Here is a 19,719-nt window from a genome sequence, read left to right on the forward strand (position 1 = left end):
AAAAGTTCGACGAAGGAAGGACACCCCTCCCGCACCCTCCCCTGTTGAGCCCCCCCCCCCCCTCTGAAAAATTTCTGGATACGCCTCTGCTGTAGATTGGTTGATCGGGCTCCAATAAATCCAAACTGCTTATCACTGAATAAATCATTAGAGTTCATATGGTCAACTATCCGTTTACGAATTAATTTTTCCACCAGTTTGCAGATAACACTAGTGAGACTGACTGGTTTATAGTTTGAGGCTAGTTATTTTATCTCCCTTCTTAAATAATGCTGTAATTTTGCCAATTTTCCATTCATTAGGCACAATACCTGACTTGAAAGAGCTGTTGAATATATGGCACATAGGTATGTGGATTATATCTGACAGTTTTGACAAAACAATTGGGTGAACTTGGTCTGGACCTGGAGACTTAGATGTGTTGAGTTCGTTTAATAATGTTTTCACTTCCTCTGGTTTAAATTCATCGTCAATTGACAGTTTCTCAAAGTTAATGTTCTCCATTTTATCAAAGTTTTCATCGGTTTGTTGTGTGAATACACTAGTAAAGAATGTTGCTAGAACATCTGCTTTTTCTTGGTCACTATTAGCTATAAATATTTCCCCATCTTTCATTTCGTGTAATTCCGATATTCCACTACGCGTTTTCCGTTTTGAGTTTATATATGTCCAGAATTTTTTACAGTTAGATTTGGATGTCTTCGCTATTTCCTTTTCGTATTTTTTACGCGCCTTTGCTATTATTGATTTCACTTTTTTCTAGTCCTTGTATATATTTTGTAGTTTTCTTCGTTGTTATGCTTAACGTACTTTTCCCATTCTCGATGTTTTTGCCTAATTAATTTTCTTATTTCTTCACTAAGTGTTACGCTGTTTTTCCTCACACTGCTCTTTCTTTTTGGTATGTGTTCGTTCATTTCATTCTCTCGAACCAGCCTATGAACAATTCGAATGTATTCATTCGTGTATGCTGGCGTTATGTATAGGTCATTTAAAGTGAAAATCTGGGTAAAACAGCTACGCCGGAAAGCGCATTAGTGTTCTATACCGATATTAAGGTCAAAGACTGGTTGACACCGTGTAAATTGCTATAGACCAGTTGACGAGTGACGTCACGCGCACCTGCAAATATTAAACTCCGCCCACTGGTTGGCAAAAAGAGGTGAAATTCACCAATCATCTTATTGTTTATTTTGAATTTGAATATGGTGTTAAAAATCATAAGTTTTTTTCCATGGAATATCAATCTGTTATTCTTAGTGTGATAGGTATTCGACGTTCCAACAATATTCATTTAATAGGACGGTGATTGCCATTCTTCTCTATTTGGTTCTCATTATACCATTTCCAATTTCCATCATACTTTCTATGCTTTCAGAACGTCAAAAACGGGACTTAATTGATGTTGTTATTTTGCTTAGGTTATCTGTAACATAGATATGATGATAAACAATGCACAGACAGCTCGACCGGTGCGTTAAGACACACTCTTTAAAATCGAATGGCTTGTGTTCATTTCAAGCGATTAAAAAAACTATAACCCATTTTGATAAAAAAATGAGTTTCGTCTAAGATAATTCAATAGAGAATAACTTCAGTGCTTCCAGCGCTTTGATTATACAATACCAAGCATAACGACGTTGTCCGTACACGCGGTCATTGTGAACTCTACAAAAAATCGATTAGTCAAATAAAACGAATGAGAACAGCTCTACATAGTTCTCACATTGACTAGGTTTATTTATAAACATAAGCGAACTGTTCCCATTTTGTTTACGCGTAGTCAATGGATATCGTATGCTTGTAAGTGTATACACGGTATGTACAGAAATTTAAGTATATATTATACGTCGTGTTTACATGTCGATTTTTGCGCATGCATGCAGGTTGTTCTGTCTTCCAGTATTTATATATTTAATTTTCAGACTCAGTTTCAGACTGCGCAACTCAATTCTGACTACTGTTAAAACTGTTTGCTGAAATCCATTTCGCTAATTGATTGTGGCCGGGTTATTTTATAGTGCATGTTAACAATCATACTGCTCTCCACGATTGATTGCTCTCCACATATCGAAAGTAGCTCGTATTCAACATACATGCCAGATTTTTTAGGTCCAAAGCGGGACATTCCATAAAAAATTGTCGGGACATTTGACCAAAAAGCAGGACACCTAAAACGATCTATCATTCCACCTTTACTGTAGTCAGTATAGTATTAACACAAACTCTTGATACTTTTATTCAAGACATAAAACATCTGATATGAAGCATTAAATCTAAAACATAACAATAACAGCTTTATTAAATAAGACAATAGCAAACAACGAAGATAATATTCATCTTTTTATAGTACAAAATCTGGAACATACGACACAATACTCATTATACTACCTTCAATAGCAAACATTAACGCAGGGGAGGCTATCCAGAACACTGAAAGTACCACTCTGGATCAGCAGACGATTTATTTCATAAATCAATCTCTGGGTTAATGGTCGCCATCTTTCGAACTACTTTCAAAAGAACAACAACAACAATAACAGTAGAAGACAAGTTTAATTGCGAAAAGTTGAAAAATTTAGTACATGTGTCACGGTTGTTGAGTGAAATAGTGTTATTTTCAACTGTGTATGAAGCATGTGAACTGGTAGTGGAATAACCGAATTGTTGGTGGAAATGGAATTTAGAAATATATCTAATAATTCATCATCGTGTAGAATTATCATCAGCATCATTTCTGTGGAACATTGCACTATTCAAAATACAAGTGTTTCATAGATATGGTGCTTTTGACATAGTTCACTAACCATCAAGACTGAAATGATTCATGCATACAGGTAAAGTACATAATTGAATTTGTGCAGAATGTTTATTTTTTACAAATTATTATTTAATTTGACCAATTTATTTAAGATTGAGTGCACTGAAACTCTATCTATCTATCTATCTCATAGTACTGCCTCACGCCTCTCGCGAGTATTATGGGCAGGGTGCGCGTTGGCTGTTAGTAAAGTAAAAGAGTAAAAGCTGAGAAAGGTATCTTTCAGCAAATTAAGAATTTGTACAATAATAAGGATAGTGTTGTTAGGTTGTTAAGAGATTTAAAAGTCATGTAGTATACAAGGGGTAAAAAAATGGATAAAAGCAATTCCCATGGGTTTAGTGGCTAAGTTGGGCTACTGCCTGCTTGAAGCTCTCAAGGTCAGGCAGAATTGCGACGGGGTGGGGTAACCTGTTCCAGAATACTGTGGTGTGGGGGAAGAAAGAGTACTTAAAGTAATCGTAACCTGTATGGACTTGACGAAGACTGAGGGGATGCATGTGTCTGTTTAACCTGGTTGGGGCTTCAAGATAAGATGGGAGGGATATGGCCACAAGATGGTGGTAGACTTTGTAGAAAAGGACGAGTTTGGCATCTATGCGTCTGTTCTCAAGGGTGCGCCAGTTGAGTGTATTTTGAAGTTGTGTGACACTGGTGTAATGGGAGTAGTCATTTTTTACCCATCTGACTGCTCGCCGCTGAATCATTTCTATGTTGTGTTTGTTGACCTGAGTGTGTGGTGACCATATGGGGGAAGCATATTCAAGTTGGGGACGTACTAGTGTTTGATAGGATAGTGATTTGACCTTTTCATGTTTTGTCTTGATGTTACGTTTGAGGAGACCTAATGTTTTGTTTGCATTTGTTGTGATCCTGAAGATATGTGTGTTCCAACTTAAATCATGGCAAATGTCAACACCAAGGTATTTTGCGTCCTTAACTGGGGATAGGATTTGACCATGAAGCTTGTATTGGTGCGCAATGGGCTTACGATTCCGTGTGACATGGAGAACCTGACACTTGCCAGGGTTAAACTCCATGTCCCATAGCTCTTCCCATTTCTCTAGTTTACTGAGATCGTCTTGTAAACTTTGACAGTCCGCCTCGGATGTCACTGTTAGATAGATGGCAGTGTCATCAGCAAAGAGGCGAACTTGGGATGTAACAAGGGAAGGGAGGTCATTTATGTATAGTAGGAAAAGGAGGGGGCCAAGGACAGAACCCTGAGGCACTCCAGAGGTAACTGGGACTTGGTCAGACTTAGTACCATCTACTACGACTGATTGGGATCTGCCGATTAGGAAGGATTTGATCCAGGATATGGTCTGGTCAGAAGCACCATGTATCTTAAGTTTATGCAGTAATTTGAGGTGATTGACTTTGTCGAAGGCTTTACTAAAGTCTAGTAGGATTAGGTCTGTCTGTTTACCTGATGCAAGAGTTTTCGCTATGTCATCTACTAACTCTATAAGCTGAGTCTCACAGGACCGCCTTTCGCGAAACCCGTGTTGCAGCTCATAGAGTATGCTGTGTTTGGAAAAGTGTGTGGATAGGCTAGATGCAATAATGTGTTCTAGTAGTTTGCATAGGACACATGTGAGTGATATGGGCCTATAGTTTGCTGGGTCGCTAGTGTTACCTTTTTTAAATTGAGGAGAGACGTTTGCCTTCGTCCAATCTGATGGGAGTTGACCAGAGTCTAAGGACTTTTGGAAAATCAGTGACACTAGGTCAAGGATCTTATGCCGGAGTTCCTTGAGGACAATGGGTTTGATCATATCTGGGCCAGCAGCCTTATCTACTTTAAGGTTTTGGAGTAGTTTCAAGACTCCTTTGGGGTCTATTTCTATCTTGGGCATGGTGGGGTACGGTGAATTTCCTAGGGTATTTCTGCATAGCTGGGATAGAGACAGAGGGGAGACTCCTGAGAAAACAGATTGGAATTGCCGGTTTAGTATATTGGCTTTACCAAGGCTGTCTGAGATAAGGTTTCCGCTTGTCTCACAACTCAAAGTCTAAAGCTTAGTAAGACACTTAAGCCAGTTTTCTGAGAAGAAACAATACTTGTTCAGAGTATAGCAGGCTCATGCGGCCTCTGGTTTATTTATTTTGCCTCGGCCTTTAACCTGGGTCGCTTTGATTTCAGGTGTTTAGCCCCCATATCAACAAGGCTCTTGACCCTATATGTAGTTATTCATATTGTTTAAAGATTTTGAGAACCCTCACTCGGTGCCAGTGGGGATAAAACAGGGACCTTCTTATAGCTAGATGAATGCATCAAATATGCCAGCAACACTTTATAATCAATAACTTTATAATTGATGATTCTGCTCATTTAACTACATTACTAATTTACCAAAACAATGTGAAACACATTTTTATGCCCCCAAAGGAGGGCATATAGTGATCGCACTGTCCGTATGCATGTGTATATGGACAAGGCCTTCCCATACACACACAAATTTTGACCCCTTTGACCTTGAACTTAGGGTCGGCGTTTAGGTTTTGAAAAATGCTCATAACTTCTATTAAAGCGTTTATCGGGGGCGTATGTCATCCTACGGAGACAGCTCTTGTTTTTGCTACTGTCCTCTGCACAAACCATGATATATCTGCATATATGCATCCAACCAAATCAGTAAAACTATTTGTGCTTTAATTACAGTAAACTTATTGCATGTTAACTTTTCAACAATATATATATATACATGTATATATTATTATATATAACAGATCTTGAAAAAAACACACATCAAACTTCAAATTGATTTAGTAAATTATAGGCTTTATTTGGTATTGTGACATTGACACCACTCATGCATGCGACTATACAATTATACAACTATGGAACACATTATTTATGAGAAATTCCAATACATCAACATATCGTCTCAGATTTAAGGCAGATAATCTAGTGCTTTTTTGCTGCCATTTTTACTATTACACATATTTTCATTTTATGTTATGATGCATTGATCTTGTTTCTAAATTAACCAAGCAATCATGTTAGACTTTTGAAGAAAGATGTTGTCTGATAAATATAGAAAATATAATCACTACAAAGTGAACAAAATTCAGTTGACTACTGTGACCAACAAAGATTTGCCAAAGAGCAATTCAGATCATGATTTAAATTAAATACAAGTAATATGAAAGTCTGCCTATTGGATCCCAGTTAAGACTTATTTGTCAAATCTGAACATTAATTTTCCCTTAGCCATGTAGAATTGGGGACTAAATACCATTAAGTCATGTAAAAAGGAGCAGGGTATAGCACGCTGCTATTGATCTCTTGAGCTTTCACATGAATTTTACGGGCAATTTTCATACAACAAATGATATTATATAGTGTAATGATAAAGCATTATGAGCACAAATTATATCTCTTACTAGTGGTGCAAAAATCTATTAAGTGTCATATTTCAAAAGAAAATTTATATAAAAAGGTATTATTAATTGTTAAAACGTTATAAAAGGTTATTTCAATTCACTAAAGCATTTAATTTTGGGGGCCACAAAATCAATTATATGCTTATATAGTGCCTATTTTGTGAACATTTTAAAACTCTTCTTGTCCTTAACCATAAGGCATAGGGCTACCAAATTTGGTATGTAGTGACATGTTATAGTTCTCTACCAAGTTTGTTCAAATTATGCCCCTTGGGTCAAATTTGACCCTGCCCGGGGTCACAAAACTGAACATACACTTATATGGGGCCTATTTTGTGAAAACTTTAAAAATCTTGTTGTCCATAACCATTGGGCCTAGGGCTACCAAATTTGGTATGTAGTGACATCTAATAAACCTCTACCAAATTTGTTCAAATAATGCCTCTGGGGTCAACTTTGACCCTGCCCCAGGGGGGGGGGTCACAAAATTGAATAAACGCTTTTAAAGTGCCTATTTTGTGAAATCTTTAAAATCTTCTTGTCGAAAACCATTTGGACTATGGCTACCAAATTTGGTATGCAGTAACATCTTATAGTCCTCTACCAAGTTTGTTCAAATTATGCCTTTTGGGTCAAATTTGATCCTGAACCGCATGTCACAAAATTGAACATTATATACGCTTATATCTTGCTTATTTTGTGAAAACTTAAAAAATATTCTTGTCCTTAACTCTAGGACCTAGGGCTACCACATTTTGTATGTAGTAAGATATAGTAGTCCTCTACAAAGTTTTCTCAAATTATGCCCCTGGGGTTAAATTTGACCCAGCCCAGAAGGTCACAAAAGTGTACATGTGCTTAAATAGGGCCTATATTTAAGTATTTGCACATGCAGAGAAATTTGTTTCAACCTTTTTTCAGCAGTGGAGCGATACAGGGCCATCATGGCCCTCTTGTTTAAATACTCAAAAAAATGAAACCAGTTTCATGCTTGCATGAACACAGTTTATAAATGCTGTCAGAATTATAAAATATGTAAGTACTATAAATACAAATGCCAGGGAAAAGTGCTTTTTGTACTAAAAAATTTGAATGAATATTACAATAATACAATCTGAATACTTTAGTATGTAATAAACAGTTTTGTCTGAGAAAATCACTAAATTTTATATATTTATTCAAATTCACATAGATCTAAATCATATTTCAAAAAAACATAATTACTTCAAATCCTTTCACACAATACTGAAAAAAATGCACAGTTTCTGATTGTTATTGATTCTTTATTAATTTATACATGTACCATTTTTTAATCTTGATGCATCCTCAATTGTATAATGCTCTGGAGGTCACTGGTGTGATCCCCAGTGTGGGAGCATTCTTAAGAAATCTCCAAGAGACACCTAAGTACTGGTTCTAGGCCCAGGAAACGAACTCAAGAGCATTTTACATACATGTACGTAGTTAGTACTTTAAATTTAATCGAACTAAAAATGGGTTAAAACTAACAACTGAAACCCTTATTAATACATTTTATTTTGAATCAAGCAAATGTGCAAATTCATTAAAAATAATGAGTAAAATTTAAAAATTCTACTTTAAAGTAATCATGATAATTTAGATCTTCAGAATATTTAATGATGATAATGATACAATTATATATTCCCTAAATGATAAAAATAAAATATGTAATGTTAATTTATGAAAAAAAACGTTTTAATTTTATCAATACCATGGTAATTACAACTAGATACAGGCAATTAGATCAGAAACGTGCATTAATTATATTAATGAACAACCCAGACATTTGTAGTGATTTATGGTCACTATTTGATTAACGTTCTATACATGACCTGTCATAAAAGGTATTTTTTAGCCAGTATTACAATCGGCAATGATAGTCTGTATTGCATACATATTCCAACGTCTATTATCGATTAGCTTCCTCAAACTTAACAAATATTTAATGTTTACATCGCGAAACGTAATGCATCCAGTTTCACTTTCGGTTTGGTTGGTTTTGTAAACACCGTAATTTCATCTTAAAAATTGGATGATAGGGTGATTAAATAATAATGGAAAAGTAAATCGCTTGGATAATAGGTCAAAATGCAACACAAATGAACGTTAATAGTGCTATTAATATCAAAGTTTCGGTAAAAAGTTTGGCGCTAGTTCAACGCGCATCGTATATAGCCTCATAACAATAGACTGACAACCTTTTGGGTAGTAAAGTAGTAATACAAGGCAATATGGCGACCGTTAGCCACGAGGCCTATCTTACGGAGGAATCCGAGATAGCCGATGTATCACGATTGTGAAAGTACGGGTTACAGTAAACTATCTACCGTACAGTTACATCACCTTGACACGGAATGCGCGGCCGTACACATTTCCGAGGTAGGTTTTTGGTGGAAGCAAACCGTCTCTGTGTTCATTTTAACTATATATTCTTTATTTCCTCCGATATCGAAGATTCGAACTACATAGTTATACAATAATCACAAATAATCACAAAGCATGTTTAACGAAGCAAGGGTGGCATGATTTACAAAACATGTAATCATGAATAAATATACAGAATAAAAACTTAATGATATCATTTCACCTGTTGTTAAGTTTACAATATAACATACCAAAGTCGAAAGCGAAACTTGGTGTTTTAACAACAACGCCTCAACCGTTCTATGGCCCAGATATTCCCTTTCTTCTTTCTGATTTTTTTTCAGTGCGCTGAAACAACGTTCTGGATCGGCGTTTGAGTGAGGGATTGACAGCGCAGTTTGTTACTTGTCAATTGTCGCGGCTTAATTGGAGTAGGGTCAAACTGTCATGCATAGCACCTCGTTGTTTTTAGCTTAATTGGAGTAGGGTCAAACTGTCATGCATAGCACCTCGTTGTTTTTATTACAATTACACCCAATTACACTAGACAGGATGGGTATCACTTATTGGACTGTTTGTTGCGATTTTGGTATATATATTGCACATTCAGATTGGAACTAAACATTGAATGTTAAAGACTCATTCATGACGTTAATTTTACAAAACAATTGTTTTGTAAACCGTTTCAAACAAAGACAAAAACAAACACATTTTCAACATTTATTTCATTATAATACAACTATCGATAGCAATAAGCGACCACTATCTTGAAGACCACCATGGTGTGAATGCCTAATAAAATCAATAACTAGCCGATAAATCGCTGATGAGGTGTCATAAACAACACTAGTCAATATAAATTGCCGCCATATTCTTTTGATGATTTTTGCTTTGGCAGACTCTTGGCGTCAATAGTCCACTCTATCTTTTTAATAGCGAGAGTTCCGACACGAATTTCGGTCGCATCACTCCTGAATTTAAATACACACATATTTGTGACTATTATGAAAAAACGTTGCCTAGATAGTATATATTGAGCAAAATATATCGAAAATTTTTCCTTTTAATAAACTATATTTCGAGTTTGTTTCATCCAATATGCATCCTTGTATAGTTTTAGTAAAGGTTATGTTATCGGGTGTAAGACAATTCACTCCCAAGACAATTCACCCCCTGGACAACTGACCCCCAGAATTTGATTTCCTTGGACAACTCACCCCAATAGACAATTCACCTCCAAGACAATTCACCCCCATATTTTTATGAGATTTTAATGTCATTTTCATTTGTCATATTTTTTTGAACATAAGTTGTGAGCAGATGTTTTGGTGTTATAATTTTGACTTGGCAGCACAATTTTGACGTAATAATAAACTGTAGTATGTAAATGAAAGATGACATTGTGATTTTTGTCAAATGCAATTCAACCAATTTATTTATCTATAAACTGTGTTACAGCATATAAAATTGAAATAAATAAAGTATTTTGTGTAATGTTTGTGCATGGGTTTTAAATAATATTATTGGGTTATTTTATTAATAGAACTTTGTTAAATATTGAAGTTGATTAAATAATTTTATTCAATTCTTCGAATTTTACATTTTCACAATAATTAATTTATTCGTGATGATAGGATAATTAATTTAATAAAATACAATTGTTTAATTCAGAAAACATTAATTACAGAAAGGAAATTTAATCTGGTGAGAGCGTGCCATTTATGGGTATTACAATCAAGCATTCACACCAATTTTGAGGCTTAATAAAATTGTCAAAACAGATTAATCAAAGTGTCAAAACAGATAAACAAAGACTTCAGTTACACACATTGACAAATAATTATGTTGGGGTGGGCAATTCAAAAGGTCTATTAACATCTCAGAAGATAAAACAAACAAGTTCATAAATATTAATTATGGCTTTTATTGCAAATGTCTATATAAATTTCACAAACATGATTTTCAATAACATATCTTTTATACATCTACCAAGAATATTTACATAAGACAAACACAACACATATAACAAGAGTAAGAGGGTTTGTTCACAACGTCGAATGTTCCATCCAGAAACCATCGTTTGGCCTTCTGCAGATGTCCTAACTGGTTGGAGGTGGTGAATAGCAAATGGCGTTGTTCATCTACACGGACATCACCAACAAGAAATTCTTCTTTCAGGAATTCTGCGTTAACCTGCAAAGAAATATTAAACACTACTGACCACCACTATTTAATGTATTATTTTATGTTATTCATGTTATTATTTTAAGATTTATAGAATCCGATCATTATAACCCATTCAGTCACCTATTATGATCCTTAAGTGAGAAGTGTAACAAATGTTTATGCTGATTTCGCATCGTTCATTCATTCTTATATTCATTTCACCTACCTCAAAATCCAAGGAATCTGGTTCCTTTGGTCTATATTGTGCTCTGGCTCTGTTGACGTTACGCGCCAGAGTTGAGGGTTTAGGTAGATTGAAATCACCCTGTTGATTAACGTCCTGCATCAAACCTTCCACTATTGTACCGGCGGGCTGGTGTACATCTCGGACAGCTTCTCTACGTATCTGCAAATCAAACACAACTTAAGGCCATGCAAACTGCAAGTGTAGGTACTCAGTTGGTGTTATATTATCTCATGTAAGATATAAGTGTTAATTCCAGTTTGCACAAAAGATAACATTTGAGATACAATAAAACTTACATCTCTATTCAGTGTCACCCTCTTGCTCGCGAGTCCATCTGCCGGATGGCAGTGCTTCACGGTTCCTGCAGTGAAGATATCGCCCTGCTGATTAACACAGGCATAACACCTCAAGTTCTGGCGCCGAACAGAACACCTCCATTGAACGCTCCTGGCAGTAGGTTTCTGCTTCTGGACGTATGTGTAACCATCAGAAGATACCAACTTCTTCTTTCGACGCTCAGTGCCCTCTTCCACGACCTCATACCTAATCTCTCCGTCTTCTATTATGGTATCTGTCAGAGGTGCATCAGGTAGTGGGTCTTCTACAATGACCTGCACAAGGGTTGGTCCATCTCGACTGAGGTCGAAGTAAGCGGGGGCGTTGTCAGGCTCATTCTCGGTGTTGGTGTTCTCGGTGTTGTCATAGTTGTCGTCCGGCTCAACCCCTGTTGTGTCCGCTGCAGTGGTATCAGTGGAGGTTAAAGTACCAAGGCTGAACTCCAAGTTGAATGTAATACTTGGTAGTGGCGGGAGTTCTTCACTGGCATCTATCATGGTTGAGTGGGCAACACCTTCCATCTGTTCGGGCTGTTGAGCAGCCCCGCTGTCTTCCATCTCATTCTCCTTACATGCGCAGCACGTGAAGATGAGCTCTTTCTTGCCTCTCATGGCCTGGTTGTAATGTCTCTTGGTAATACCTGTATTACAATATTATATTTTTGTTCACCTGATATTTTAATTATTATTTTTATAAAACTGCCTGTAAACATGAGTTTTTTTATTTGTTATTATCCATTTAGTTGTTGGATTTTCTCTCATAGAAGGATTAGTGATAAAAGTTGCGTTAAGTAATGTTGTGTATTGAAACAATTCAAGTCCACTTCATCATATGGTATGTTTACTCATTCCATACTATAGCTTTATCTCTAGGTTACTCATATCAGTAATAATCTTATCTGCACCTAGATAATCAGGACCCTCATCAGCTCTGAAAGCCTGACAGATTATCTGTTTATTGTTACTTTTAGAGGTATGAAAAGGGATATGGTGTTTTAAGTTGTTGTTACTTTGTTGACTGTTTTGACAAATATTTTATTATCATATTTTCCATTTAAACAAATTTAGTCTTCAAAATCTTGCATAACTTATAAAATAAAAAACATTGCATTAATGTATCCAATACCATAAAGATTTATTTAAACACTTTTTACAAATATAAACTGTTTTATTGAATTCAAACAATCTTAAATAAAACCAAACACATACTTTATTATTTAATGACAAAAAGACAATAATTAAATATTGTTAATAATAAAAACAAACATCAATTGATAAAAAGTACAGTTTTGTTTCAATTGCAAGTAATTTTATGACAGACAAATAAATTCTGAGAATATCTTAATATGCTTTGATTATAACTTTATAAAAATTAAACAGAATACAACTATCCTCAGAAAACAGATATTCGTAATGAATAAATCCTTAACAGCTACAGAGCATTTTTTTATTGGGAATAAGACAACAAACTGGGAATGGGCTTCATGATTTTGGTGATGTTTTCAATCAAAACTATACATTTCATAATCTGATTTTATTTGTTTACTTGTTCTATATTTCAAGCTTAATAAGCAATTTTCTATGACTTTTTATTAAAAGTAATTGTTTTTTATAATTTAAACTGTATTTTATAAGGAATTAAACAAATCAATTAGAAATCCAGTTTTGTAGTAATTATATATGCAAGTTTATATTTTAATTATAATTTGAACTAAATAAATACAAATTGTAAAGCTGCATATTATGCACTGTTGAAAGACTCAAATTATACCCAAATTAACGTCTTATTCCAACTTCACATAATACTGCGTTATAAGTACATTGAATATCAGGATGTTGTACGAGACCCACTTGAGGCAAAAAATCACAGAAATATTCAATTTATCGCATTATATTTTCTTAAATTACAAATAATGTTATAAAACTATGTTTTTAATTAACATATTTATAATGATGAAAATACAATTTTTTAATAAAACCGTACATACCTGTATCGCATATGCGATGCTGCCATTTTGAACAAAGATCACAGGACACAGCCTCATCATCATCACCCACTAGTTCACTACAATATGCACAATAGTAGTCCGTCATTATTATCCAATACCACAAACCACTTTAAATTATATGTCCACACTAAAATTATATCAACCTTATTTGAAACTATAATATCAATTAGCACAATTTCCCTGAATATTATCAATAGCACACTTTTAGTTATAAACTTAATAATTTTTTGATAAAAAGTTGAGTGTATATACATTTTCAACAGTATTACATGTACTCAATAAAGTATGTGAAAACTAATTTACATTTCTCCAAAGATGAAAGACAAACTTGCTCTTTTAATCTCATATAATTATATGATGTGATAATACAGTTTAAACTGCTGAACGTAGACGTCATCAGCCAAGCTCCACCTGTCATAGGTTGTTTCGCCTCATTATGCTCGGTACAACCTCAAGGTGGCGGGGCAGGTAGTGATGGCCAATCACTACCTCGTCTACGATGGCTGCCAATTTGGTTCGCTGCGTCTTAACCAGAGCCAACTTGATGCTCGTTCAGCTGCCTTGCCCAGGGCGTGGATTGTAGTCTTCCTGACTCTTCCTTCAGCGCCCAGTGCTCCAAACATCTTCCACACCGACTGTGATGGAAATCCTCTGCATCCAACTTCCACTGGAAAGATCCATGTCTTCCAGCCTCTATCTCTGCATACATTTGCCAGATCCTGGTATTTGGCTTTCTTCAGCTCACAGGCCTCCTCGATCCTTTCCTTCCATGGCACAGTTAGCTCTACAAGGATCACCCGCTTCGCCGCCTTTGACCATAGCACTATGTCGGGTCTGAGAGTTGTATGGGCTACTTCCTCGGGAAAAACTAGTTTCTTCCTTAGGTCTGCACGCATCTCCCAGTCGTTTGCATCTTGCAGAATACAAGATCTGGGACTGATTGTGGCGGTGGGCTTTGTTGTACCCTCCTTGACGAAGCTGGTGAATTGGGGTCCTAATTTCTTCCGGGGTCTATCCTTCTTCCGCTCTCTTTCTAGGGCGTCGGCCAACGTTCTCAGTACTTGGTCATGGCGCCACCTGTAGCGCCCTTGTGCAAGGGCTGTTGGACACGATGACAGAATGTGCCGCAACGTTCCTATACTCCCACACAAAGAACAAGTGGGGTCTTCTGTCAGCTTCCATCGCTGAAGATTTGCGGGGGTTGGAAGCATGTCGTATACTGCCCGCAGGAGGAAACTTAGCTGAAGTGGTTCATATGTCCACAGTTCTTGCCACGTGAGCTTCCTCTCTGGTGTACTCCACTTCGTCCAATCCCCTTGCGGTCCAAGCTGGACCGACCTGGCAGACCTAGCTTGCTCTTCTGCGTTTCTGATTTCTCTCTGCACCAGGTCTCTCCTTTCTCTTTTCCCTGCTTTTTCCCACCTTTGAATGTGTCTGGTGCCAAGTCCTTCTCTTCCCACGTTGATAGATCCCACAACATCCTTGTGCTTTAGACTGCTCTCTGCAGAGTCTACAGCCTTGCTCACTGACCACTTTCTCCCTGTCCTAACCTGAATTCCTGTATTGCTGACTTTCCCATCTTCAGAGTCTCTGAGGGTTACCATAAGACGTGCTTTTGCTACTTTAAACTCCTCTACTAGAGAGCTGATTGGCATCTGGAGCTTTGTTGATCGGCCATACAGTCCAATGTTGGTGAAGGATGGCGGTAGGCCTAACCACTTTCTCAGGTGCTTGCTGATCTTCTGCTCTAGCTTCTCGACGGTGTGATAGGGACATCATTGACCATGAGTGGCCACATCACTCTTGGCAGGAGACCGTGTTGAAAGACCCATGCTTTGAACTTCCCTGGGAGTTCCGACTTGTCTATTCTCTGCAAACCCTCAGCTACCTGCTGTTTGAGCATGTCCTGGCAATGCGTGTCTCTCAGTGAGGAATCATACCATTTCCCTAGACATTTAATCGGTTTGTCCTCTAGGGAGGGAATCTCTTCTCCCTGGATACGCAGTTTGAACTGGCTTGTAACCTTTCCCTTCCTAACCACTAAGCTTCTCGACTTCCCCGGCTTGAACCTCATTCTTGCCCACGTTGCTGTTTCATCAAGGGCCGCCAGAATCCATCTAGCCTGTATGTGGGTTTCAGTGGTGACAGTCATGTCATCCATAAATCCCCTGTTGGATGGTAGACGAATTCCTGTGTTTGTGTTGGGCCCTCTTGACTCTCTCTCCGCTGCCTTGATGATCATATTCATGCCCATCGCGAACAGTATCACCGAGATAGTACATCCCGTAACAATCCCCTTCTCCAGTTGTAACCAATTTGTAGTGAACGTGTTGCTAGAGAATCTCAAGTTGATACCGTTGAAGTAGTTCATAATGAGATTTCTTGCACTGTCTGGAATGTGGTATTGTCGAAGAGCTGTCTCAATAAGCTTGTGTGAAATTGAGCCGTATGCGTTGGCAAGGTCTAGCCATACCACTGTGAGGTTTTTGTGGTCGATTCTAGCTTCATGGAGTAGCTGAGTGAGTGCGCTGGTGTGCTCAACACACCCTGAGAATCCTGGGATCCCACCTTTCTGCACAGAGATATCCACATACTCATTCTCCAACATGTATGTCGTCAATCGCTTAGCTAGGATTGAAAAGAAAATCTTCCCTTCCACACTCAACAACGAGATGGTGCGAAACTGGTTGATGGTCTTGGAGTTCTTCTCCTTCGGTGCCAGACATCCTTCTGCACTTTGCCAACATGACGGAACAGTACCTTTTCGCCAAACAGTTCGCAGGAGTGACCACAGTCATCGGAGAAGTTTTGGACATTTCTTGTAAACATTGTATGGTATGCCACTTGGGCCTGGTGCAGAGCAAGAGCGAGCTTTCTTGACCACTTCGTTGATCTCCTTCCAAGTGGGTTCTTTCATGTTCAATGGACAGTCTGGGTCATTGACCGGTAGGATTCTACTGCACTCTCCAAGGGGTTCCTCTCTTAGTGGGTCGGAGTGGACCTCCCTCAAAAAGGTTTCTACATCCTCTTGACTACTTTCAAGTTTCCCAGACTTCTCTCCACTTAGCAAGTTCTTTGTGAACCTGTAGGGGTCACTAACGAAGGCTTTTCTCTTCTTTGCTCTATCCCTCCTTTTCCGCCTGAGCCTCTCTGCGTTTGTTAGTGTCCTCAGCCTTGATCTAACCTCTTCTCTTAGTTTAACTATTCCCTTCTTCTCAACCTCGCTTGACTGTTTGTAGCGTTTCCTTAGGGATCGCAGTTCTGCTCGGAGCTTTTTTATTTCACAGAGTCCAAATCTCTCCTTCCCTAAGGCGTAGGTGATCGAAGGTAATGCTTTAAGCTTCCTATCGACTGATCCTGTCAATGCTGTCTGAAGTACTTGGTCCAAATCCTCATCAAACGATGACCATCCACTGTTGTTCATAGCTGGCCAGGCGATCTTGGATCTTCTTTCTTCAGAAGTCGGTTGCGTTCTCTCCTTGGTAGGGACGGTCTTGTCCTTTTTACTTCCTGCAGCGGGTGGTGTGCACCAAGAATCTGGGAAGACAAGTTCTTCTGGGCTTGGATGCAATGGTGATTTTTCTGCACTTCCATCTCCCTGCTCTGTAGGGGTCATACTTGGTATGGTCCCCTGCTCTCCAAAAAGCTCATCAAGTGATTGAGTCACCTCAGCTTCAGAATTGTCATCAGTTACAGCAAAAACCGGAGCTGAGAGACCACCCGTACTGTGGTTGGCAACCAGACTGGCTATCTCCCTCGTTTCACCAGGAACACCTGCACGATGCTTCGGCTTTCCCTCCAACCGACAACCGCTCTTCCCTTGATGGATCTTCATCCCTCTATAGTTTTTACAAACTTTCCCACACTGACATACGACCTTTGGATCACTAGTCAAAGTCCATAATTCTCGCCGTGTCGTTTCCGCTGAATCCGTCCTATTGGGCTCTTCATCCTCCCCCCCCCTCTCGGAAGGCCCTGGGGGTATTGTTTCTGTCTGTCAGTTGTAGCAATTCTGATGGTTGTCTCTTCACAGAGACGGTACAGCGAGCTGCCAACCCGCTGCACACCTAACATTAGTCTATTCCTAGATGTCAGCTGTCTATCCAGCGTCACCGGTCTTTCTCGGTTGTCATTCAGCCTATTCCTGAAAGTCACTGGTAACCCAGAAGTGAATGATGTGATAATACAGTTTAAACTGCTGAACGTAGACGTCATCAGCCAAGCTCCACTGCGTCTTAACCAGAGCCAACTTGATGCTCGTTCAGCTGCCTTGCCCAGGGCGTGGATTGTAGTCTTCCTGACTCTTCCTTCAGCGCCCAGTGCTCCAAACATCTTCCACACCGACTGTGATGGAAATCCTCTGCATCCAACTTCCACTGGAAAGATCCATGTAAAGATTATCACAACTTACCTGAAGTGATAAAAGGCTTCAAAAACACACCAGCTTCAATCGAATCAATTGAAAAGAACTTCAAAACCTAACAATCATCAATTATAAGATTCAAAAACACAATTAATGAACCTCATTATGGTCATTAATAATTAAATGAATTAAATGACTTCAAAGACATCTTTTGAGAAAATAAAGCTGCAAACAATGATCTCTCTATTTTGTCTTAATTCCAAGTGAAAGAAATTAAAAATCAGCAATGATAATAACAAACATGTTATGGAATAATAGTAATCTATACATAATGTAAAAAATATATGGGGGTGAATTGTCCAGGGAGCAGGGGTGAATTGCCTAGGGGGTGAGTTGTCTCCTGGGGGTGAATTGTCTTGAGGGTGAATTGTCTCGCTACCATGTTATCTCCCTTGGTGGAGGTTAAATTCAACTATGTTTGTAACTGAGTTCAAACAACAAAAGTGTGCAATATGCACAAAACAGTAAGAAATGAAATTGGAAATAATAATCATAAGAAGAAAAAGAAGCAAAAGAATAATTATAACTACTATAACTCAAAATGTTAGAATCGACAGTAACGAAATACCCCAAAAGTAATAGGTACGAAATAGCTATGGTACGAAATAAGAACAACAACAACAATGCCAAAATGGTTGCCTTTGAGAAAATGATTGTTCAGTGTCTATGATTTCGAATGAAATACAGATAATTTTTGTGATCTTAGTTCATATTTGTCAATCAACGGGTAGATTTTAGATATATACACTTGTAAATACTGTAATTCCCATAATAGTATTGTTTTTATTTTTCGTTATGGTTTTTACAGACCGGAGTTTCAGCGTTCAGATTTATTCTGAATGCGAATTATTTCAGCTAAAACAAGACTGGTACACACGAAGTAGAATCGGATTGTTAATTGGGGGCAATAAAGGGATTAGCGGTGGTAAGTGTTAAGGAAACAGAGCTTTAATAGCGAATTTTATTGGGAACCTATAGACCTTACATCGTTTTTAGCATAGGTGCAACGCACCTTAGTCAATATGAATTGCCGCCATATAGTCTTTTGATGATTTTTGCTTTGGCAGACTCTTGGCTCAGATTTATTCTGAATGCAAATTATTTCAGCTACAACGCACCTATGCTTAAGTTAGAGCTACATTTGGAAAACCAACATGGAACGGTTGACCATTATGAAGCCTAACCTTATCAAAAATCAGACGAAATATCTATTTAATATAGTATATGGTAATTCTTACAATTTTTTATTTAGAAACGTTTTTCTAACATTTTCTTCCAAGAATATTGCTGACACCGTTTTTAGTGTATTTTTCTAAGACCGTTTTACTTGAAAAAACCTTCTAAGAAACTAAAACAAATTTCGTTGGTAAAACAATTCTGTTCTTGTTGATAGTGACCTCACACCTACTTTCCATTTCCTTTATTTACTGTTCTGGGAGAGGTTAAATGTTTACATAACTGAATTCATTAGGCCCTGGTTTAAGGATATGTTAAATTTTCAAATGGCGGAGTACCATATGTTTTCTGATTTATGACATGGATTCTGACCTGCCTTTCTATGGATTTGATGAAGTAGAGTTTGAAAGTAATAGAGATGTGTTAATTAAAATTAAAATGATTTACTTTGAGCCAGAAATTAATGTTACCAGTAGAGCTAACGGTTTAAATTAGGCATCGAATTTAATGGATTCCCACGAATTCTGGACGAGCGTTGTGTCTGTAAAATATTAAATGAAAAGCTGTAAATGTATCAAATCGGAAAAGAAAACGGATGGTTGCATAATGGTATGAAATAATGTAATTGTACGTATTTATTTTCATAGTTATGTCATTTTGTAACCATTCACATTCGTCACGATTTGGAATTCCCGTTTCTAAAAATAGAACATTTTGGTAGAATGAACCAACAAGGGAGGCGACTCGTAATGTCACAAATCGTTAAC

General features: G+C 37.6%; 2 protein-coding genes across 2 annotated transcripts; both read right to left on the bottom strand.

The window, feature by feature from the left end:
• Positions 1-11,546: 11,546 nt before the first annotated feature.
• Positions 11,547-13,575, bottom strand: LOC127877092 (uncharacterized). The gene is made up of 3 exons (XM_052422731.1): positions 13,333-13,575; positions 11,594-11,985; positions 11,547-11,552 (listed from the first exon to the last, which is right to left on the bottom strand). The coding sequence occupies exons 1-3, from the start codon at positions 13,436-13,438 to the stop codon at positions 11,547-11,549; spliced, it is 504 nt and encodes a 167-aa protein (XP_052278691.1). The 5' UTR covers positions 13,439-13,575.
• Positions 13,576-13,847: 272 nt separating this feature from the next.
• Positions 13,848-15,008, bottom strand: LOC127877093 (uncharacterized). Its single transcript, XM_052422732.1, has one exon. The coding sequence runs from the start codon at positions 15,006-15,008 to the stop codon at positions 13,848-13,850; it is 1,161 nt and encodes a 386-aa protein (XP_052278692.1).
• Between the last annotated feature and the right edge of the window lie 4,711 nt (positions 15,009-19,719).

The sequence above is a fragment of the Dreissena polymorpha genome, chromosome 4 (assembly GCF_020536995.1).
Source record: "Dreissena polymorpha isolate Duluth1 chromosome 4, UMN_Dpol_1.0, whole genome shotgun sequence".
NCBI lineage: Eukaryota > Metazoa > Mollusca > Bivalvia > Myida > Dreissenidae > Dreissena > Dreissena polymorpha.

What these genes read in the sequence shown, in the direction of transcription:
- LOC127877092 (XM_052422731.1), bottom strand. Translation starts at nt 13,438, where the DNA reads ATGACGGACTACTATTGTGCATATTGTAGTGAACTAGTGGGTGATGAT. An exon ending in GCATCGCATATGCGATACAG is followed by an intron (nt 11,986 to 13,332) that starts GTATGTACGGTT and finishes ATTGTAATACAG; the next exon opens with GTATTACCAAGAGACATTAC.
- LOC127877093 (XM_052422732.1), bottom strand. Translation starts at nt 15,008, where the DNA reads ATGCCAATCAGCTCTCTAGTAGAGGAGTTTAAAGTAGCAAAAGCACGT.